Source organism: Cryptomeria japonica, chromosome 10 (assembly GCF_030272615.1).
Source record: "Cryptomeria japonica chromosome 10, Sugi_1.0, whole genome shotgun sequence".
Classification (NCBI taxonomy): Eukaryota; Viridiplantae; Streptophyta; class Pinopsida; order Cupressales; family Cupressaceae; genus Cryptomeria; species Cryptomeria japonica.
Window position 1 is genome coordinate 126,145,376 of NC_081414.1, and position 24,781 is coordinate 126,170,156.

Here is a 24,781-nt window from a genome sequence, read left to right on the forward strand (position 1 = left end):
AGGCCTCAAGAAGCTCCAAATGGCTTAGATGGCTCACTATTAATAAGGAAAGAGAAGGATGAAGAAGTAACACAACTCATGACCCAATTGATCCATTCTTTGCCAAAACCAAAGGCTTCCAAAACCTTTGTTAAGAAGGTCCAGTTGACCCAATCATACACTTTGGCCATGTCTAACTTGATAAACATTGCTCTCTCTTTAGATGTAGCCATAGAGTGAACAACCTCTATTGCTATGACAACCCCATCCAAAATCTATCTTCCAACCACAAATCCTCCTTGTTCTTCTGTGCAACAAGATGATTTTTCGTGGCTATTAATACCTTCAATATGAATTGTGTTATTATCTATCAGATCATGTGTCTTATATTTTAAGCACCGAGTATGATACCCTTTGACTATATAATAATGACAAAATGCTTGCTCATTATAATTCTTTAGAAGTACTGTACTAGGATCTGATGGACAAATCAAAGGAAGGGTAATCGCATTAAAACTTAATGGCCATTGAAGCACATTGTCCAAAGGTTGATGTAACTTTGTAAACTTTCTAGGAGCATTTTTGTTTGAAAGAAATAATAGCAACTTTATTAAAATTCTCCTTATTATGTTTGTAATCATTACCCTCAAGAAAAGATGTGGATTTTTAAAATTTTGTAGGTAAGAAGCATTAAGAGTTGATGATCACTATTTGAATACAATTCTTCTAAAAGCTTAATTCAACTATCTTGACATGTGCACAAATATCTATGAAAGTTGAAGCTAATGAGGTAAACATTATCAACAATTAATTTCAGCAAGTCCCTTAACAAAGAGATTTTGCAATTCCATATCATGTAAGAGTTAGTGCATTCAAGAACATGAGGACTATAATCATGTTACATGATCATTGATGTGTTCTTTAAGTCCTTGGGCATACTCAAATAGATCAAAAATAGTAACCTTAAGACCCCTGTCAACTTTGAATCACTTTAAAAATGACGGTCAAATTGGAAAACGAATCCATAGATCAATAAGGCAATGAGAAGAACCATTCAATAATACAATTGTTTAATGTTCTAGGATATCATTTAGCCAAGAACATATCCTTGTACATAAAGTCCAAACATGTTGCAATGTAGTAACAAAATGTGTGTTTAGAGTCCACCTTTGATGCCATGTATTGGAAAATGAGATGCCACAAAAATAATAGGTAGAGGATGTGTAACAAATTTTAAATGTCCATGGTGTATATCTAGCCTCAATAAATTCTTCATTATCTTGCCTATCAAGCATAGTATCAGATTTTTTTTTCAACTTTATCAATCTTTTAAAATAGTTCATTTAGTTGATAAAAGAAATGGTAACCAAAGAGGGTTGGGCACCACTAGAATGGGTCTATGTACAAGCTACATAATAAGGCATGAAAGAAGGTCAAGTATGAGGTATTTAGGGATTGGTATAAGAAATACAATAAATTAAGAGAATGGATTAGGTGACAAGGTGTTAAGAAATGGAACAAGGCATGGAGTAGTACACTTCAATGGTGGAGGAAGCACTAGTGGGAGTAGGAATGGCACTTATCAAAAGAGTTGTAAGAACAATGGGCATAGGAGTTATAAGTGGTAAGGGGAATGGTAATGGGTTGTGAAGTAGTAGATGCGAAAAAAACCTATGAGAAACAATAGTGTAGAGAGGGAGGCACCCCACAATAACATCAGCCATCTACCTCTACAAGCTGGCCTAATTAATTAATTAGTTAACCTAGTAAAATTGAGCCCAATACTACCCAACTATTCTAAGGATGTGCTCATTAATAAACCTGCAATTATAGTTGCTAGAATTGAGTGGTTGATTGCATCAGTCCATAGAATTGTAGGGCAAGCTACCCGAAAAAATGGCCCCATTTCATAACAATACCCCTATTAATGGCATTAGTTCATTAATGTCACCTGGTAATTCGAGTAGTGAACATGTTGATGTCATCAAGGATGTAAAATCGGTAGGTAGGCCATATTAAGGAACATTGTCATGAGATGAAATAACCATAGATGAAAGCAAAGTTGTGGAAGTTGGTAGGATAGATGCACTACTCAAAGGGCTAGAGGGCAACAACTTAAGGGCCAATTGTTTGTGACATCTCTAACCCAATTTTGCATTGACAAACAAATTATGAATCACATATGCTAATTGTATAAGAAGTTCAATACCACCTAAGCAACTTATTATGCAAAACACTTGTTGAGCCACATGTTCATCATGATCATTTTATTATTTTCATTCTCAAATGTGTAATTATGCTCATATGAACATTATTTGAGACCATATTTAATGGATTGAGCTATACATGGATTCAAATGAGCACTCCTTCATAAAGGGGGTCATCAATGAAATTTTGACATACAACTCTAAAAACCCCAAAGAAGAAAATTGATAAAGATGGCTTAAAAGTTGATAAAAATTAAATCAATCAATAATCAAATCTTAAACAACTAGGAATGTCAATCCTTAAAGGCCAAACCAATGATGGATTAAGTCAAAGAAGATAAGTAATCACAAGCAAAACCTTAAGGGGGGTAAGTAACAAAGTTGAAAAATAATCTATTAGTAAATAAAAAATAACACTCTAATAACAATATAAGAAACCTTAATGGAAAACCTTAGGTTGTCAAAGCAAAATCAAGTTAACCAATAAATGTTAATAAATCATTCATCAATAAATCTATATAGCCTTACTAAATAATCACAATTAATGAGCCTATAATAAACCTAAGGTAAAATAGACTTGGAACGATAAATTGCGGTACTAAATGTGATAATTAAATGAGAGGAATGGGGTACTTACATCTTGAATAGAGTAAATGATTTTGAGGATGCATGAGAGTAATTTGTCATATTCAGTTATTTGTAACAAACTTCGTGCATATCCAAAAAATCTATAATTCACTTATGAGTACTATGGGTTCAATCTCAAGTGATGAGGCCTTGATCTAATATTCAAATCTAAACTATATTATGCCAAAATGTTCTATTAGACTAGTGCCTTAAAAAGACAACATTATCACCTACTTGATAGTATTGATTAGATAAGCATGAGAATGGTCTGACCCAATACAAGTCAACCATCAAAGCAAAAAGAGAGAATCGCATGAGGTGAGATTAAGAAAGAAGAGAGGAATCTTTTGACGAAGCTAAGAACCAACAAGAGACAAGGTTCCCTACCCTATATCATAGAATTCTCTTTCACCAACCCCAAAAGAGTAAGGGGAGAAGGAGAATGGCCTTTCCTCCTTTGACAAACTTCTATCCAAGCAATGCTATCAGCCATCACCCCAATACTCGAGGAAACAATAGGTGATTCTCCAACTAGGGGATCAACAACTACTAAAGGAGGGGCAACGAGATTACAAGGCACATCAACATCCACCAAAGAAGATGGTAGTTGAGCGGGAGAAGCTTGTGTAGCCAAAGACTGACTAGGAAAAGAAGGAATCAAAAAAGGAACATTAGGACACAATGGGGTCACACTCGGAACACAATGCTCGCAAGTCTTTAGAGGGAACCTCAACATTTAAGTGTTCTTAACATCTTTCCACCATGTAGCAAAACCTTTTCTACACGACTGAGAGCAATTCGAAGCACAGCAACTGTTAGCAAAGCAACGATGACAATGAAAGGGGAAGCCCTCATAATCTAGCAGTTGTGTCCAAGGCCTATCCTCGACCATCTAAACCACATCCACATGAAGAGATTAAGAGATGACAATGTCGACAAGAATGCAATCAAAGGTGGAGTGACCCAAGTGAAAAGTGGAATCATCCACCTTCAAACAATAACCAATTAAGTTGTCGACGGCCTTATAACAAGAATCATCCCAAATTTGAAGTGGAAAGTTAGGCAATCTTACCAAACTAGATGCACAAAGAGTGGTTCAGTGAGAGGATTAAAAGCAAGAGTCCAAGGTTTAACGAAAAGAGAATGTTTCGCCCAAGCCCATGATTGTTCTAGCACTATATTTCAATCATCAAATGAAGCCAACACAGCTATGAAAGAACCCTTTGCACAAGGAAAGAGTTTGATCTTACTAGACACCAAAGATTTGCAAGAGTTCTAGACCCAATTTTGTAGGTCAAGGCGAGTAGGCTAGAGTGTGGGGAACCGACAAACCAAACCAAGCCTCTAGCATAAATCTTCATTATCTACCACTTCCTCGTCGTAGACAATGACCAGAGAGGAATTGCCACAAGAAAGTGGTTGAACCAAGCAAGTCTAGACCGAGCAACAAAGGCATATCTTTGGGTTTTCGCAATAGATCCCAAAACAAGGCTAGGTGGAGCCTTTGTCCCTACAATAACCTTTTGCCCTGGCATACAACCAACAGCCACAAGCAAAAGGCTCAAGATCATGGGCCAACATGCTATTAGAAAGTGTTGTCACACCAAACATTGCAATACTAGTTGCATCCAAAGAGGGAGCCAACTCATCGCCAAATAAGGTCATTGAAGGGGCATGAATTGCTTATGCGCACAAAGGAAGAGCATCGGAATAAACAACTCATGTGCTTGGCATTAGTTAAGGCATTTTAAAAATGGGCGAGGTTCAAATGGTCTCTCTTCCTCCTCCATAGTTAATGTGGTCAAGACCACATTCATGTACATCTTTATTGTCTACTCAATAGTAGACACATTATCTAGGTCAACCACATTATTGGGTAAAATTGATAAGAAATAATATCAAAGAAAATATTTCAAACATGCAAATGCCCCATATGTAAATAATACAAAGCTCTATTTTTAATCCCTTTGAATATAAACTATGCTCTAGTGATTTATCCTTTCTTAATAGTACTTTTTTGTATTTAAATTAATAGCACATTAAATGTGTTTGAACAGTGAAACATAACATGTTTACACAAATATGCACCAAGTTAGTCATAATGCCAAGTAGGAAGGGGTGGAATGATCTCCAGTGGCATAGAAACAAACATACCAGTTTCAAGCCCTGTCAGGCCATGAGTCTACTAATTAACTGAGGGTAAAAGATTGTCCTCGCTAATTGTGGTTGCCAAGACAAAATTTACAACTCGCTAAATCAATATCATATGGAGGGTTTCTACACAAGCATTTGAACTAAGGAAAAACTGCCCAGATTATTGAATACAAATAGAAAATAATAATTTATCTTATTATAATAAAATATCAAAAGAAATACTATTTATACAAGCAGACTGAAAACACTGTGGAATGTTTGGATAAACATTCCGGGGCCACAACAACAAATATCTTAAAAGCGATACTAGACTTTGATGAGAGTAAGTTGAAGCTTGGGCCGATTAGGTTGAGGTTCAACAACCTCTATATGAGTTGTTACTGGTTTTAGTACTTTATAAGATACACTTCTGTCTGCGTTTGTTACAGTCTGCTGTTCCTCATTAACTATCCATTCGACCTCTTCATTACTTACTTTTGCAGAATGCTTTTCCTTGGGCTTTTCCTTGCGGGTCAAATACACAGGACCTTCAATCCCATACCTGCAGGAATTTCACAATAATTATATTACAGTACTTGAAAGGTTTGTAAACAATCATTAGTAGCTTGTAACATCACTTTATTCAAACTACATTCCTCAATGAATGGGAAGGTCATATGTTTCCACCATATTCTTGGATGTTTATATTCAACTTACTTGGGAACGAATACAATAAAGCCGTTAGATCTCATTTTAATAATTCTTGCTTCCGCATCAGTGGGCCTGGTTGGAAAAAATAAGGACTCTTTTCAGTTTACCTTAACAATGAGAAAAGTGTACATTGCCTATCCAATTCATAATATGCAAAACAAAAAAAATTATCATTACCGTTTTCTGAAAAAAATAAGTGTATGGAGTTCAATAGATGCTCGACTAGCCATTTGAGCATTTCGATGACGATAGTTCAGATCTGTACAAAGAATGCACAGTTATCACTATTTTACTTCATAAATGCACCTTCCATTTCCAAAATGGAGATAGCATTATATTTAACTAATGCAAAACTCAATGTGCGGCATTTTAAAACTGAAATTTTAAGAATAATATGAATCCTTCAGTTGATTTTAAATTTTAACAGTATAGTTGCTTGCCAACATAAGTTGTTACTTACTGTCAGCGATGCTTGTCAGTTGTGCCCGTTCATGAAACACAGCAGGTAACTTACTCAGACCCAAAGCAGCAGCAAGTAATCTATGAACTATAACATCTGTATAACAGCAGGTACATTAGCTTGGTGAATACAAACATGAATCAAGACGGATCATAATTTCTAATGTAATAAGGTAATTAATTTCAAAATTAAAACAGCTAATGGTATTTAGTTCAAGAACAAAACTGGATTATTTAGGAATATAAGTAGTTCGTAGTGATGTAAAAACTATAATAGCATAACTTGAATAGTTGAGTTGTATTTTCCAATTAAAATGATCTCCTTGTATGCTAAAAGTAATGCTCTTGACATGATTCAAAATAACATAAACAAAATATTTAACTGAAATTCCAATCTTAGCATTCCGTTAAATGTTAACAGATTAAAGGAAGAATGATAAGAAGATACATTATATTTCCCCCCTCTGTAATGTAGAATTTCCCTTCCAAGCATTTTCTGAGCGGTCATGAGCCATGACTCATTGCTGATTCAGCACCAAAACCTTAATCATTTGTCAGAATGTGCAATGTCCCCTATCGGGACTTTACTCAATTTGCCCTAGGATCCCCAAATAGGGTTTGGATTAGGCTTGGGAATGTAAATTGTCAATTTAGTACCTTGATTTAGAGCCACAATTCTTTTATTAGTATATAGATGGCTGTTCACTGCAATAATAATGGAAGTGCCAGTTCTCCCCTGTCCGAATGCTTAACTCTTGTCTTTGCCGATTGTTATAGCAGACCTGATGTGGTTAGAGGTCTGCTGCTCTTATGTCTGATCTGAATGTGATCTTCTTGATTGATGGTTATATTTGCATTTATTCTGTACTACCCTTCTTGGAGGACAATCTTGCCCTTAATACATTTTCGTGGCTTGAAGAGGAATGTCTCTTGCAATGGCTGCCCTTTGTCTTCAAGCCCTTTGGACCCTTCAAAAATCGCACCCCTTGGAATTAATCAATGCCTTAACAAATATCCCTCAGACTTGCTAATTATTTGTTATGTGATACTGGGGTTGATCACTAGTGTAGTCTTCTGATTGGCAAATAGCGAAATCTTGGAATCAAGACGATTTTACTTATGCTGTGTCTGCCCCTCTTATGGTAGGGTTGTGACAGAATGTCTTCACAGATACACAAAAATATTTCAATTATACTAATATACACTTCCATTTCATACCAATTAAAAAGGTCCCTTAACCTTACATTTCTCCCATGCCATGTGAATCATATGACTCTCATTTTCATTTCCGGTTCAGTATAAGCACATATATCATTAAAACTTTTGAAAAGAAAAGCAGAAATGATAAACAGAAACAAAGAATAACAAACACTTGACACTCAGTATGAATTATTTCTCCTGCAAGCTTACTTGTATCTTTCTTCTTGTACATGCTATATGTTGCAAGGTCCTTGAAATAAAAAGCAACATTGAGCTTTGAGGAATGTGGGTGCATAGTTCGACACAATGTGGAGCCTTTACGTTGTATGCGCATTGATTTCAATAATGACTAAAGTTGTCTAATCATGTACAAAGTATAATTTGACTTCAAAAGCATTCCTTCAATTGCTTTCTCATATAATCAATTACGAGATGCAATTATTCCAGTTAGCTTATTTTTTAAAGAATCTTCTACTAACCAGAAACTATAATCGGCATGTCTACCCAATGACTTCTAAACAATACAAAGATTTATGGGTTGAAAGAGTCTTAACCAAGATTGCCAGTAGTACTAATATATGCAGCTTTAAGCACAGTGAGCTCCCAACAGGTTAAAAATAATTGTGACAAGCACAGATCCAAAAAAACAGAAGAGTAAAACATACAATTTAGTTTAAAAAAAAGAGAACTAATAGAGAAAAATTTACAATATGAAATCCAAATTGATAGGTTGACCTGCAAGACTGAAGAGATGGAGAGGGACAAATTCTAAATTATCTTTCCATGTTGATAGATAGAAACAATTATACACACCTGCATAACGTCGTATGGGTGATGTGAAATGTGTATACAAGGGAGCTGCAAGACCATAATGATGGAACTCAGGAGGAGTAAGATCTCCACTGCAGAAATAAACTGCCTGAAATTCATACAGCAAATTACTTAGGTAAGATATTACAATTTTTTAAACTGCATATTCTAGTTGTGGCAATATGAGAAAAGGATAAAAGTGGACATGGCAATGGAATAAACAATCTGGGGAATGTTCAAGTGACGGATATACTGTACTTGTCCTAGAAAAATCAACAAGGCAAACCTTTTATTGTGCTTTTAAAATAGGTCCAAAAATCATGAGAAGAAACAAACCTGTGACATGCATCTTGTCGTAAGAATCCGAACCAGCTTGTTAAAATATGGATCATCACCCTGCAACGATTTTCAACCGAGTATAATGAACAACAATAATGAGCTGAGTACAATGAGTCAATTTGAAGTGTGTTACAGTCAAATATAAACAAAACACATGCTATAGAGTATAGACACATATCATTATGAGCAAAATGCAAAGTAGACTTGAGATAGAGACATTATATATCCCTTTATTCTAATTTAGTCAATTAAAAAATCATAATTAAGGGTCATACCACAGCAAGGTCAAGAGAATCTGCTAATGCTTTTGAAGACGAAACATCCAGCTTAATTCCAACAGATGCTGTTGTACGCAATACAGGTTCAAGCATTTCTGGTGTTGGAGTTGGATGACGCCTGTGCACCACCATTTTTGTGAAACCAGAAGAACTATTGTATAATCAAGAAGTTCAATTTTATCTAAATAGAAATCCACCGACTAAAAATGTTAGTATGCCTAATGATCATGGTGAAAGAAAACATGCAAAGAATTACCAAAGCAACTCAATGTTTAACTTTTAGATTTAAATAATTAAAAAAAAACATAACCTCATTTTTTTGGATAAAAGTGAAATTCACATATATGATAAAAAAAATACAAAAATCCCAAAACAGATAACATGAATCAGGTTAAAGTGATTACGTAACATCCACACAGATGGAAAAGGATAGAGAAACTTAGCAGATTATCTACCTTGCAGAAAGCATACACCTTAAACAAAGGAAATAATGCCCAAAACACATAAATATAAGCTGCCGCATAGTAAGCAAAGCATAAAAAGTTGCTCGAGGTGCATATCTTAAGAGATTCGCCTTATTAAGGGGCCAGTGACATTCGCTATCATGTCGGTCAATATCAGATCTTCCTTCAACATTCAAGGTCCATCCTGTAGCAGCTACCTTGCCTTGGCCATCTTGAATGATGCACTTGTTAAGAACCTTCCAGATCGCATTATCAAAAAATTGGAAAGCCTTCTTGTTTTCTGTAGCAGCAAATAATTGTCTTTGATTCTGTTTTGACTGTATCCTTTGAAAATTGCTTAGCAGCAGGTTGATGCACGGCTAGTAATTGATTTGTTCCATGTTTATAGTTTCCATAATGTTGGCCAATAAAAAGTGGAGAGTGGTTTTGTTGGACTGGGTCTCATCCTTTTTGTGGTTTTGATTGGAACCTTATACCATAGTAATTTATAAAGTAAATATTGACTGAGAACTTATCAACCATCTTTCTCCTGGTCAAAACAATAGTGTAGCTCCATTTCTGTAGTGCATGCTAGTTTTCAAAATAATAGACATTAACATGTGTACCAATCTTCCAAACATAAATGGTTATTAGTTTTCATCTTCAAGTAATCTGGATACCACCAAAACTCAAAGGTTGCCCAGTCATAATTCTCAAAACAGCTGAAAGGACTGTGGTGTTCATGTAAAAATCAATGTGGACTCTCACGTGTAGGAAACTCAAGTTCAACTCCCCACAAAATGTTAATGTGGCCTAGAGCCTGGAGGAGACACTCTCAAAGCAAGTGGGCTATGGTGCCAGCCTAGGTTACTGGGTTTGCCCTCCTGGCCCACTGGTCCTGTTCTGGTCCGGTCCGCTTGTGGTCCGGACAGGGTCCGTGTTCCACAGGCCCGGTTCGTGCCAGGACAGACCTGGGCGGACCAAGGCGGACCCAGGTTGAACCCGGGTGGCCGACAGCCAAAAAAACGTAAAGTTTGTAAAATTTAATTTTGATTTAATTTTATTCGGATTTTCTTTAATGAAAACTCTCCTGGCAAAGGCGTTGGATTCCTGGTATGAAATTTGTTGTTTTGGGTGAATTAGATTTCTCAAATCTGGACATTATTATATTGCTGTTCTTAAATCAGACTTCTGAATTTGATTATCAGTCAATTATATTTCTGCATTTTGAGTTCAAAACTTGTGGTTCATTGGAACTGTTTATGATTCAAACCCTATGCAATCTATTGATAACAAAGCCCAAGCACAAAACTCAGAAAACAACCTTAAAACCTTCAATCAGCAGCATAAAAATCAGAAAAATTCCAGTATAACCTGGCTGGGGATCTTTCAGTAGTGCCACTTGTACAAGCATAGATTTCTCATTTTGCTCCTTTTTCCAAACTTTGTTTCGTTCAACCTTTTCTTTTCACAAACTTCTTTCTTATTTTGTTTTGGAGGATCAGCAAAAGTACTTCTACAAAAGCTAGCTATGTGCCCAAAATTGTTACACTTGTAACATATGACGTTATAACCATTAGACGAGTAAATGAGTTGAAGTTTATTTTTTAAAAACTGAAATCATTCCTTGTACGCACTCTACATTCTAATGCTTTGTGACCATATTGATTGCATGAAAAACAATAGCCATGAAAGGAATAGTTGAACTTGGTAGTGTGTGGCTTTCTTTTAGGGAAGGACCATTTGAGGTTGTTCTTGTTAGTTCTTTGAAACTATGAGGCTTTATCTTCCTTCTTGCTTTCATCTCTGTTTGCTTGCCTTTTGCTTTCTTCCCTTTTATTCTATTCTTTGTTCACCTCCTTGCTTACTTCTTTGTTGGAACTTTTGAGGGCCGCAGCATAATTCTTACCATCCAACTTCTTTGTGGTTTGTGAACTTTCACCATCATAGCCAAGACCACTTTTGACAAAGAGTGATCTTTGTGAGTTAATCAGATCTTCTAACATTTCAAAACTCTTATCAAACTTTATGTTCCTGCTAAGATGCTCTTTAGTCTTTTCTAGCTCCTTGCTTAGGGAAACAATTTCTGATTCAAGCTTCTCAGATTCCAGGATTTTTGCTTTCAGCTACTCTTTCAAAACATCTTCAATGTGTTTGACTTCTTGAGCTTGAGTGTTTAAGTCCCTAATTGTCTTCTCAAATTTTTCACCATATTCTTGAATTTGATCTTTCAAGTTTGAATTCTTCTTCTTGAGTCTTTTGATTTCATCGACAACAACGGTAAGTTCTTCCTCAAGATCCGCTATAGCATCCTCCTCGCTTTGAATCTTTTCACCTTCTTTATCTTCACATCTTGGAGCTTCTTCTTTCATTTCCATGGCCATGACTATCACTTTCTTCAGATGAGCTATTACTTCCTCGGGCATATAGACTCCTTTTCTGTCTTCAAAAATTCTTCTTGGATTTTCCTTGAGCATATTTTTTCTTGACATGTGGTTTCTCTCATCTCTTCTCTTGTCATAATATACTTCTTCATTGTTTGCACTTCCAACTTGTGGACATTTGACAGCACGATGCCCTATATTACCACAATTAAAACATTTAAGAGTATACTTATCTTTGCACTTGCTAGATCCTTTATTGAATCTCTTTACAAAATTAGCTTCTTCCTCATCACTTAAACTTTCGCTTGATGTTGGAACTTTGTTCTTCATCCTTCTTGATGATTTGAAGGCGGCTTCTCGTTTTGATGTTGTTCCATTCTTAGTCCTCATTTCATATGTTGTAATAATGTCATGCATATTGTCCATCTTCAAGGTGTCTAAATCCTTCGTTTCTTCGATGGCCGAAACGTTTATATCAAATCTCATGGGGAGAGAGCCTAATATTTTTTGCACAATAAACTCATTCTCAATCTTTTCTCCAAGACCACAAATAGTGTTTACAATTTCATCCAAATGATGAAAGTAGGCAACAACATTTTCTTCATTCTTCATTTTCAAACTTTCAAATTGTCTCATGTGAAGCTTATCCCATATTTCTTTCACCAAGATGCAATGCATGAATTTGACAAATTTGGATTCAGTTAGGCCACTTAGGATTGCATTCATAGCTGTAGCATTGTTCTCGCTTGCTCTTTTTCTGGCTTGATCAGTAGGTGGAGTAGATGGTGCCACATAATTGTCCACAACTGATTGCCATATATCAAATCCATGAACCATCAAATAAGTGTGCATTCTTACATTCCAAAATGCATAGTTGTATTAGAATATTTTAGCATATCTTATTATTTAATGGTCAATAATGTATTTTAGGAGTAATCTTAGTTAGATTAGATTCTTTCTAATTTTGTTCTCAGTTTACGATTGTAGCTTTAGGAAACGTCATCCTTGTAATTGCCTATATATGTACATTCAATTCTTTTAATAAATCATGCAATTACCATATTTTCAAGTTGTTCCTATCAGTGGGGCTCGCCTTGAGGAAAACCATTCTTGACTCGCCATATGTGTTTTTAAGATCTTTCCTTCAAGTGGTTAGGCCTTTTCAAAGGAACCCGCTTTGATACCAATTGAAGAAACACACACACTCACTTATACTAGGGGGGTGAATCAGTATAAGAACAATTTTTTCCAATTTATAACTTTAGCAATCTTCAGCAATAATGGAAACACAAGATGCACACACAATTTTAAGTGGAAACCCTTGCAGGAGAAAACCACACAAAAATATTACTTTCATAGAAAACTTGTTACAACTTCGTAGGCAACAACCCACAAGAGACACCAATCCCCCTCCACTGACCACCTACTCAGCAAGAGGCACTGATCTCTTTGACTGAGAGGCTCCAAACTCTTGAACTTGCAAAGTAGAAGGCAACAACCTTTGAAATGATTATAATGTTGTTGGATCTGCCCTAGATCCCTTCAAGGACTTCAACAAGATCTGCCCACAAATCTGCCTTGAACTTCTGCTCTTGAAACTCCACTCAGATCTGCTATATGATCTTCAAAATGTGCTCACAAATCTGCCCAATGTCTGATCCAATCATCTCTGATTTCTGCTCTCAAAATACATGATTTTCTGATTGCTCATAGATATGCTCTCAATTTTTTTATTTACTAATCTGCTCTTAATAGAAACAAAATTCAATGAATGGATGCGTAAATGATCCACAACAAACCTCTATTTATACACCTTCAAGAGGCACCCTCAACCAATAGTCATATCCCTTCAACAAGGTTGGCCAAGGGAACAAATAATAGTTATTTAACTTGAATATATTCCTTCCAAGATGTGCCATAACCCATGAGGTCGGCCCATGCATTAATAGGCCCTTTTTAATATTCTTGCCCAATGCTGTGCGCTTGAACCAAGGAGGGTCAACCAAAAAGGAGGGGGCACCAATAAGATTAAATAGATAATTTAAATTCCCATTCACCAAATGACATGTCTATTCAAGGAAGTTGGCCTTCAATAAGGCAAGTATATATTCTTAGTTTAATTGCTTGCCTAAGGTGGTTGGTCCAGCTAGTATAATATTTATGAATCTTATTTGCTTGGTTCAAGGGGGAAATCCACAATTACCTTTGACATCAATGACAATTTAATCCAACAAAGTGACCTACACAAACACTCGAAATTGTGGTTTTTGTTCACAATTGTTCCAACTTCTTAGCCCAAAGATGTCTGGATGCACCCAAAAAACTAAATAAATAAAATTTTCAAAATAAAAGGGTATAAGGACACAAAATAAGAGGTAAGATTCTATGACAGTCATCTTTGACTTGTCTCCTAATCTAAGTTGCCAGTTCAGGTATAGGATTGGCTATAATTCAAGGTTTAGGTTGTCACGCCCCCACCAGAAAAATACTAATTTATTACAATTAAAATCACGAACATACCAAGTAAGGAGCAGCACTCACCAACGAAAGAGGTGACCACTACATGTTGGTCAGCAATTCCTTATTAATATTGATTATCCTTGACACTCAGCAAAGTGGGGGACATTTGGTGATTATTATTATTCATAGAGAGTAGCTTCATTGCAAAGGCTATATCTTTCCAAACGTAATGGTTATGAACTTATGACCCTTCCACCACTGAAGATATAAGAGGAGGAAACCTCATTGGGTGAAGGGAGGGGAATCAGATTGGATTTGTATCATTCAAGAACCCAGCAGCGATTAGCAATTGGGATAATTATTTACATTCAAAAGAATTATATATTGAACCAACATATTTATAATTATCTACAGCCATCAATCTAAATAAATATATTTACTCCTTGCAAGTTGCTTCAAAGATTATAAGAGGTATTGATTAACATTTATTGTCACAAATTTCCTTTAGCAATCTATTTTGAATTTATAGTAATATCTTGCAAATAGGAAGGATGGCCAGCCTTCCGAGTTCACAAGATATCAAGCACGCCATCTTGAGATGGCTAGATAAGACATCCTACCATGCTCGTGGGCCAAGGAGTGTTGAAGGCTAGAAATCCAATCATGCCCTTGGACTTGAGGGTCTTATCAAGTACGCCACTCCGAGATGGATGGACCAGAAATCCTACCATACTTGGGGCTAGGGGGTGTTGACGACAAGAAATCCAATCATGCCCATGGGCTTGGTCGAGGAGGACGACCAAGCTCCAAGGTGGACTGAGGGATGGAGTGGACCTGAAATCCTACCAATCAAAAATCCAATCATGCCCTTGAGCTTGATGACAATTTTTTTCTCACACATGCATAGCTATGGGTATATAGTAACATATATATAAGTTATTGTACACAATAGCTCTCAACTTTCCCAACCAAGCTCTCTCTCTCTCTCTCTCTCTCTCTCTCTCTCTCTCTCTCTCTCTCTCTCTCTCTCTTTATCTATATATATATATATATATATATATACTTCCTGTACGGTATGGCTCTCAACGTGAGAGGGCTTAATTAAAGCTTCATCCACTCTATTAAGAGGAACAGGCCTGCCTCTAGGAGGGCGAAGAAGCTTGCAGTTGTACACAATGTTTGTTATCTCATCGTCCACAACATGCCTATATGCAAGGAGAGTCCATCGGCCTAATGGGATGTAGAGGTAGAGAAGCCAATCAAATTGATAATGATGTGGCATATATAGGGGTGGATGGTAAAGGTTTAGAGAAGCCTGACCTCAAGAAGACCTACAGTTTGAGAAATATGGAGTTTGGTGCAAAACGTTAGGGATGATTAGAGGCATTGGGCCATTGGCCAATTGTACTTAAATTTTTAATGCAATCATCATTTTGATTAATATAAATACATTGATATTCAGTACTACAAAGTTTCATTTATTATTCTCTGTACATTTTTTATAGCTAATTTTTAAAGTACTATATATATTTGCACCACCATCCTGTTGTGACGTATTCACACTCGCCCCATTGCAAATGGGGACCCCTACTTTTTGCTTTCTAGGGTTTGTTTTCTTGGTCTTTTAGGTTCTAGGATATTAGTCTTTGCATTGAAGGGTCGCTGGGGGGCTCATTAGGATAGCAAGCTCTGCTTGAGTCAGGTGGATCTAAGCCTGACCTCAAGAAGACCTACAGTTTGAGAAATATGGAGTTTGGTGCAAACGTTAGGGATGATTAGAGGCATTGGGCCATTGGCCAATTGTATTTAAATTTTTAATGCAATCATCATTTTGATTAATATAAATACATTGATATTCAGTACTACAAAGTTTCATTTATTATTCTCTGTACATTTTTTATAACTAATTTTTAAAGTACTATATATATTTGCACCACCATCCTGTTGTGACGTATTCACACATCACCCCATTGCAAATGGGGACCCCTACTTTTTGTTTTCTAGGGTTTGTTTTCTTGATCTTTTAGGTTCTCGGCTATTAGTCTTTGCATTGAAGGGTCCCCAGGGGGCTCATTAGGATAGTAGGCTCTGCTTGAGTCAGGTGGATCTCCTCAAGAGGTCAGGTCAATTGAGTGATTAGGAGTTATTTAGATCATTCCTAGGGTGTTTTTGTGTACTATCCGGTCGCACTTCAAGTTGCTAAATCAAACCTTTATTGAATGCATAATGTCCTCCTCGGTCCCATCCCTTACATCAAGGACAAAGCGAATTCGCCTTAAGGAGTCTGGATGTCATCTTGATCCTCAAATGCCCTGAAATTTGGCTGTCTGGAATGTCATCCTGATCCTGAAATTTGACTAAAGTCTGGAAAACTGAAGAATTCTCCAAAAACTAGATTTGCATTATAACTCCTGGAGTTCCGAAACCACTCTCAAACATCCTGACAATATATATGGAATATAACTTATACTTAAATGTTATATTCCATATATGAATCCTGACAGAGAGACTAACATGTCAAATTTCACTCGACCCTTCCAAAGGGTCCAGAGCGAATTTCCTTATATCTCCCTTCTTGGTCCTAATTTGCCTCATGAACCTTATCCCTATGGCGTAATTGAGAGAGTATTGATGTGTGAAGTAAAGTGAAATGAGGAAAAGTAAGGAATTTGAGCATAATTGCAAATTTTGCTCCTGACCCTTCCAAAGGGTCCAAAGTGAAATTTATCCAAGCTCCTGACCCTCTCAAAGGGTCCAAAGCAAAATTCCCTAAAGGACCTAATTCTTCACCAAAGCCATTGAATCGTTGGGCAAATTAGCAAGGGAAAGGATCAAAGATCAAGTCTAAAGCAAAGATGAGTGAAAAAGGATGAGAATTGAACCTAATTGAGCAAATTTGCTCCTGACCCTTCCAAAGGGTCTAGAGCGAAATTCTTTTTAAGCTCCTGACCCTTCCAAAGGGTCCAGAGCAAATTTCCTAGAAAGTCTCTCGATTTCACCTTGTGCACTAAGACAACCTTGTTTTGATGGCAAATTGACTTGATGGTGATGGGAGGAGGTGTGATTGGTGAAATTCAAGGCAAAGAAAGGACGAATGGATGAAGAAATTTGGCCTAGGAAGAATTTCGCTCTTGACTCTTCCAAAGGGTCCAGAGCGAATTCTCCTAAAACACTATTTTCCTCCTTGTTCAAACCAAGATCTTTGTTCCTAGGACATGGTTGAGGGAGGATGGATATATACTTGTCTTAAGAACTGAAAGGAAGTGAAGGCAATGATGGATTTGAGGTCAAAAGACAAAATTCGCTCCTGACCCTTCCAAAGGGTCCAGAGCGAATTTTCCTAAAACCCTCCTTTTTGCTTCAAATATGAACTAATTTCATGCCTTCGGACCTCAACTAGGACGTTATCATGCCTTGGAGACAATTGAAGTAAAGAAAAATGATGAGAAGGTGAAGAATTTGTGCAAAATGCAAAATTCGCTCCTAACCCTTCCAAAGGGTCCAGAGCGAATTTCTCACAAACATGTATTTTCCTCACAATTTTAAAGCAAATCGCCCTCAAGGTATTTTCCTAAGGTGGTTTGAAGCTAAACAAGCAAGCTAAGAGAAAACTCTATCAAGGACAAGCCCTATTTTCCAAATTTCGCTCCTGACCCTTCCAAAGGGTCCAGAGCGAAATCCTTAGGATAGCCTAATTTCTTGCAAAAAACGTTGAAATGGACACCGCTTTGAGAGCAAGTTGGCTTGAATATGATAAGGTAGGGGTGGAAAAGTTAAATCCAAGGCAAATTGAAGGTGAATTGAGCTTAAAATGCAAATTTCGCTCCTAACCCTTCCAAAGGGTCCAGAGCAAAATCCTTAGGAGGACTCCTTATTCATCTAATGCACCCAAAAAGATCTTGTTTTAGGCCAGATTGAGGGCGAATTCACTTGATGATGATAGAGGAAGATTTGAAAAGAAGAAGAATGGTGTCAAAATGCAAATTTCGCTCCTGACCCTTCCAAAGGGTCCAGAGCGAAATTTCCTAAAAACTATATTTTGCTCCTTGTTGAGATTAAGATCTGGATTCCTAAGGCGTTTTTGGGAGAGAATTGTTAAGTCTTGCCTTGAGAAGTGATTTGGAGCAAAGGAAATGATAGAATTGAGGCTAAATCACAAATTTCGAACCTGACCCTTCCAAAGGGTCCACAGCGAATTTTCTTGAAACCTCTTTTGCTCCCAATTTTGTGTCAAGCCTAGCGTTGATTGAGGTGGATTGAACTTAGAAGCATCCTTAGGCATTGAGTGAGTTGTGGTCACAAAATGTGAAGAATTTATCCAAAAATGCCAATTTCACTCATGACCCTTCCAATGGGTCCAGAGCGAATTTCATTATAGGTCTTGTCCTTGGCCAAGGTCCAAAGCGAAATCCTTCTTTTAGGCCTCTTTGGAGGTCAAATCAATGATGTCTTCAGGAGAGAGGGATTGAAAGGTCAAGTCTAAGACAAGGTCAAGTGAAAAGGAGTATGAATTGAGCTTAGAGGATCAAAATCGCTCCTGACCCTTCCAAAGGTACAGGAGCGAATTCTTTCAAAATCTACATCTCACCTCCAGCTTGGGTGGAATCCTTGGTTCAAGAACCTTGCATACAGAAGAATGACCTCATCCAAGCCATACGGAAGAATGACCTCATCCAAGCCTTAAGGACCTATAATCATGGTTTGAGCTAGTAGAAATGAGTAAACTTGATGAATTTGAACACAAGTGTCAAAATCGCTCCTAACCCTCTCTAAGGTACACAGAAGCAAATTTCTTCTAAAAGTCTGTCTTTTCCTCCTAGCTTCAAGGGAAATTGATTCAAATATCTTCTTATTGATGATTTAAGATAAGAAATGCCATGTTAGAATGAATATATATCATGTATTCTTAATCATCTTTTGTTTGTCTTGCAGATCAACAAGACCGGGCTAGAAGGAAGAAGAAACAACGGCGACCTATTCAAGTTCCATCATCATTAAAGACACCTCAAATGCCTGGAGGAGGACTCAACGTGCTTCTAAAGTGTTGGAAGACTTCAAGTGTTCAAGGAGTTGCAAGCTATCCTCAAGATCTTCATTTTACCACATGAAAAATCACAGGATGACAGAGAAGAGGGATCTTACAAACACTTCAAGACAGAAAGCTACTAAAGAAGGTGACTTGACCATGACTTCCTATCCCCATAATGCAAAATCAAGAAGGAGGCTTCATCAAGCACATGAGAGACAAGGTGGCGTCCCAGTCACTATTCCTCCAGTCAAAAAGATCCACATCAGCATGTCCAGATTCAATGTACCTGACTCACCAGTGATGGCACAAACTTCGAGGCACCTACCCCTGACATCTATTGGTTCACAAGCATTGAAATGTAATTTTATCATTAGCTAAAGGAGTTTGTTGTAACAAACCCTAATTAGGGTTTTTCATCTTGTAATCCTAGCCATTGATTGTAAATCAATCAGAGCCATTGAAATGTAAAGAGTTCTCTATATAAGGCTTTGATTCTTCATTTGTAAAGGTTAATAGTTAGTTCATAGAGGTTAGAATAGCTAATGATTAATAGCAAATAGAATAGCAATTAGAGTAGATTAGGAGAAGGCAAGAAATTGTTGCCTAGATTGTAAATGAACTCCATTTTCATTGAAGTTGAGGTGAAATGTGTTCTTTCTTGCAATATGCATGGTTTCTTGTTGAATCTTCAATTTTAGATGGTAGATAATTAGATTGAATGGAGAAAAATTGTTGAATGCACTCGCATGGAATCCGCCTAGTCCAAACCACTAGCCTCTTACTGATTGTAAGGGCGTCGTGCGTGGTCAACTGGCATCAAATGAGCTTAATCTCCAGTCGTTACGTGTCTATTGTTCATGAATTAACTTGAATGATGATCAGTGTTTGACAGTGATGATTTGAACATCTTTAGAACTACCCTAGAAGATCACACTAAGCTAGTGTCGAATTGTTCAATTTGATGGTAAGATCTAGCCCAGTAGGACTCCACCTAGTCGTTCGTCCATCTTCTCACATTCTAGGTCTTAGAGTAGACTTTCTGAGCCCTGTATCTTTTGATGTTTCTTTATCTTCCAGCCAGTAGATAGGATTCAAGTTCCAGCAGATTAAACACTCAGGCCATCAAACGTAAGTCCCCTTGTGATTCTAGCATAATCACATCACACCAACAGAGCTTATCCACACGTAGAGAACCTACATACCAGAACCTTGGAGTTGCCTCGATTGATCCTTAGGCGAAATCTTCAGCATTCGGGAAAACTTTGTTCAAGAGAGGATAAGATACCTTGGTATTTTATTCTGTGTTCACATGTGCATCAAAAACACATCAACACATCCCCAAATCGAAGCCCTTGGTCCCCCATTTCCCCATTCCAAGGCTTCATGGAACATAGATTTTTTCACTTGTTTCACTGGTATGATTGTGTCAAATTTATTTGTGCTATGCAGATTTAGTTTCATCTGTGGTGAATACATTTTAAAATCAAAATATTGATCTGAAATAACTAGTCTAAGATGTTTGTGAGGATTAGGAAAAAAGGTTATAACAAATTTGCTTTTATCATTTGAGTGATATTGTTTGCTTTTATTTCTAATGTCCCCTATTGGGAGGCTGCCAGTTCCCAATGATTAACATACATCACTATGCATTATTATGTCTTAAATCATATTATTAAAATTTATGGAACAATTAGGTTTCATAATACATTTGACAGTTACTATACTTAAGCCCCAATCCTTACTTCTTTCCTAATCATCAACCTTGACGGAGGATGGTGAATTACTTGTCATAGGGAAATCAGTCTACAAGTAGGCACTCTCAAGGTGTCAGGACTCCATCCATATCCCATCTTGGGCTTACCTATCTTGTGATGTATTACTCTGCCTCTCCCTAACAAAACCAGCCTATCCTCATTAGGGGCAATAGTTAATGATTAAGGAATGGGCTATGAGTACACTAACTTCTAATGTATTATGAATAAATATGTAAATAATTGAAATTAAGTATGACTGTCATACTGTATACATATTGCAATCTATATTAATATTACTATTAAATTCTGCATAAGAACATTATCAGGCTTCATATATTAAGCACACATATTAAACACATCCCCATGCATACCACCAAGAACAAGGATGTAACTGCTTGTAACTTAATATCGGTTCTGATCTGATCTGATCCATGGTGATGTCATTGGATGCTTTTGATTCCTTTTCTTTATATCTCTCAATGTGAGGGAGAGGTCACACCTCTTCATCATGTATGCCCTTTGGCAAGAGACACACCCTTTCAACATTAGCACCCTTCGAAAGAGTGCAACTCTTCATTATTTCTACCCTTTGACAGGGATTCAACCTTTCACAATCAGATCTGCACTTGTGATTCCAAAACTATCCCCCTTCAAATGAGTTCTCCTCCCTCGTATACCTCATATTTGGGGTAGTCACAACTTATCATTTCATGCCTTTTGACCATTCATTAACTTTAATCAAATTTTAATTATATTCTTTTATATTTTAATTAATTTTTTTTCTTATTCTTTTGTATTTTGATTTTATTATTAAATTATATTTCAAAGTGGGGACATTACATTATCAATATGTTACTAAAAGATCTGGGAAATGATATTTTGTATTAGTATACGTTTTGCTCATTCTGAGTGACATTTTCTGATAGTTGTGATTTGTAATATCTTTGAAATGTGGTTAGCTTTCTCTTTCCCCTCGCCCTTTTCTCGTTTTCTTTATTCTATTCAAACAATATTTACAACATATTTTGTAATATAACAGGTAATTAGTTTCAAATGTTCACTGCTTGTAAATAATCTAAGTTTCATTGTGTTCTTTGATAAATCCTATACATGCAGTGGGCAACTCTTGCATTGGTTCTAGGATAAGTGCCTGAAACATGAGTAACTTTTTTAACTTGCCTGTTGTGTGCATAAAAACACAACAATGCCTCTAATGTCAAAATCTCACTCAATCCATCTTTAACCATACTCTTCCCTCTTTCCTGCTACCATCCTCTAACTCCAAATTTAGCATTGGGAACCCTTTATGTCTGATTTTATTTTCAAGCAAGCTACTGTTGGTCACTCTCTTGGTTTTAAAATTCAGAATCCAAAATCTCATCAAAAAGCTGATGCCAATTTGCAGTCATTACTCGATGAAAATTTTGAAGCAATTCAACATTTGAATAAACATCTGAAGGATGCTGACACTTGAAATACATTCACAAAAACGAGTCTTCACTCTTTCTATGACTTTATGTTGGAAAACAGCAAGAGTGAATTAATCCAATGAGCAGACAAGCTCCATGTTATCATTGAAAACAATGAATTTACACTCCAGCCAATCAACTGCTTCCTCTTTCTAGAGAATGCACTATACCAGAATGCCAAAACTATTTAGGAACAAATTTTGCTCCCTCCTATTACAAAGTGATAATTCTTCTGAAGTAATTGTTCAAATATCCCAGCTACAGATGTAAAAAACAGCAGACTGCTCCTATTTATTGTGGAATTGCAATCAATCCCTAGCAAATGCACTTCATGAATAAGGAAAATCACCCTCACCTTCCACATGGATAAAATTGTTAAAGGAAGAAATTACTATTACCTATCAATATCAATTCTCATGTATATATTTTAGTTGGTCGTTGTTCAGTATTTTATGGTTTTTAATGCCTTCTAATACTTAGGTTTATACCAACTATTTTAATCATCTAGGCTTATTGTTTTCTAAATTTATTTGTTCTTTTGTAATATTCAGCTGTAATGCTCGAAATGTTTTATCAGCTGATCAATACTTTTAAGACTGAAGTGCTTTTCAAGCTAAACCCCATCTTTGTAACTATTTTTTCTCTATAAATATAACATTTTCTTTATCAAAGAACGTAGCAATTTACAATAAATGAGAACATGGGTGAATCTTAAATCTATGCCAAAAATTTGCATGCTGGAATATCCAATATCAATTATGTATCGCTTGAAGAAGCACACACACATACTGAGAGGTGGGGTGAATCAGTAGAAGTCAATATTTTACTAAGTAAAACTTCAGTAATCACAATGAGGCAATTAAAAACATCCAAACAAATAGGAGAGACAAGATTTTACGTGGAAACCCTTAAGGGAGAAAACCATGCAAATAGTTGCTTGGATCTACCGTCCAAATCTAGCCTCAGCAAAATGAAATCTTCTTTACAAAGCTTTGAAGGCACCAACCCACAGGAGACCCCAATCCCCTACAACTGGACACCAATCTCTTTTAATGAGAGCCACCAATGTCCTTAGATTTAAGGCACCAACCTTCAAAATACAATATAATAAGTTTTGGGAACTTCTTGGATCTGCTCTAAATCGTCTTCTTAAATCTGTTCATAACTTCAAATCTGCTTAAAAACTCTTCCACAAATCTGCCATAAGTCTGCTCCAACATCTTTGATAAATGATCTTAAATAACTCACATAAATCTGCCCACATACTTCTTCTAAATCAGCTTTAAAACTCTTTCAAAGATCTGCCATAAATCTGCTCAAATATCTCTTATAAATCTGCAATATTTTTGCTCATATGATTGCCAGGATCTTACCCTTAGATCTGCTACAAACACTGATTTTTACTCACAAATCTGCTCTGGAAATTGTTCAACATCGCTGATTATCCTTAGGTATTCGCATACCTATTTTCTAATTACTAAACATGGTTTGTTGTGTAACTTTGAATTTTGAAAAAGGTACCATAAGCAAACATATCAACTAAGTTGCCGAATCGGAATCGGAATCGGGTGCGTGGGTACGATATGTGGCTTGGATCTATTCATCCCCCTGATGGTTCAAATAACGAGGCGGAATTCAGAGCCTTATATGAGGGGATCAAATGGTGCAGGAAAATGAACCTAAATCACATTGATATCAAAGGTGACTCAATGCTTGTAATCAACGCCTTAACCATGAATTCGATAGCAAGCTGGAAGCTTGAATGGTGGTTGAAAGCAATCAAAGCTGAACTTCGCAGTTTGGATTTTAACATCAGACATTTTTATAGAGAAGCCAATGGGGCTGCAGATTTCCTATCTAAAGCTGCCTTAGATTCCCAAGGACTCCTTGTTACTGACAATAAGAGGGCGTGGCCTCTCTTGAGGTCTATCTTGGATCATGACTTGAGACTGTGATGTAATTCATTATTCATTTTTCTGATTAATAAATGGGAGCTACCCCCTTGGTAGTTTTTCATCAAAAAAAAACAAAAATAGTTAATAATGTTGTATAATATTAAATCTATAACTACAATTTTTAAATTATATATATATCAATTTATAATTTTACCATATAATTATGAATATATAGTTTTAATAAACACTATGTTAATATAGTATATAATAATTTAAATTTTAAAACTATTATATAAAATTATAATCAATTGTTAAACTAATTAAAACTATATATTAAATATATAATAAATACAAATGAAACTATTACGGGTGGGCAGGGATAATAATTATCGCCAATCGAATAGGATTAGATGAAAATATTTCCCGACCATACCACGTCAATTGAGCGTGCATTTACCGCTGGCTTTCCCAAACTTACCAAACACGGAGGGCTATCCGGCGTCGCTTATTATGATTCCCATCATAGTTTTTTTTCCAGACATAACAAACACGAAGCGTTTTATTATTTTGATTCCCGACATTGGTTTTCAATTCATATATTTTA

The 24,781-nt window shown here is 36.4% G+C and overlaps 1 protein-coding gene across 1 annotated transcript in view; it reads right to left on the reverse strand.

Annotated features, from left to right (window-relative positions):
• Positions 1–5,143: 5,143 nt before the first annotated feature.
• The window catches only part of LOC131030876 (exosome complex exonuclease RRP44 homolog A), a 158,865-nt gene continuing 139,227 nt past the window's right edge, over positions 5,144–24,781 (reverse strand). Inside the window, exons 19-25 of the mRNA XM_057961821.2 lie at positions 8,741–8,861; positions 8,463–8,522; positions 8,130–8,235; positions 6,118–6,213; positions 5,835–5,916; positions 5,664–5,729; positions 5,144–5,508 (exon numbers count right to left, since the gene is read on the reverse strand). Of these exons, the coding sequence (XP_057817804.2) occupies positions 5,274–5,508; positions 5,664–5,729; positions 5,835–5,916; positions 6,118–6,213; positions 8,130–8,235; positions 8,463–8,522; positions 8,741–8,861 (766 nt within the window). The 3' untranslated portion in view covers positions 5,144–5,273. The remainder of the gene's footprint in view (positions 5,509–5,663; positions 5,730–5,834; positions 5,917–6,117; positions 6,214–8,129; positions 8,236–8,462; positions 8,523–8,740; positions 8,862–24,781) is intronic.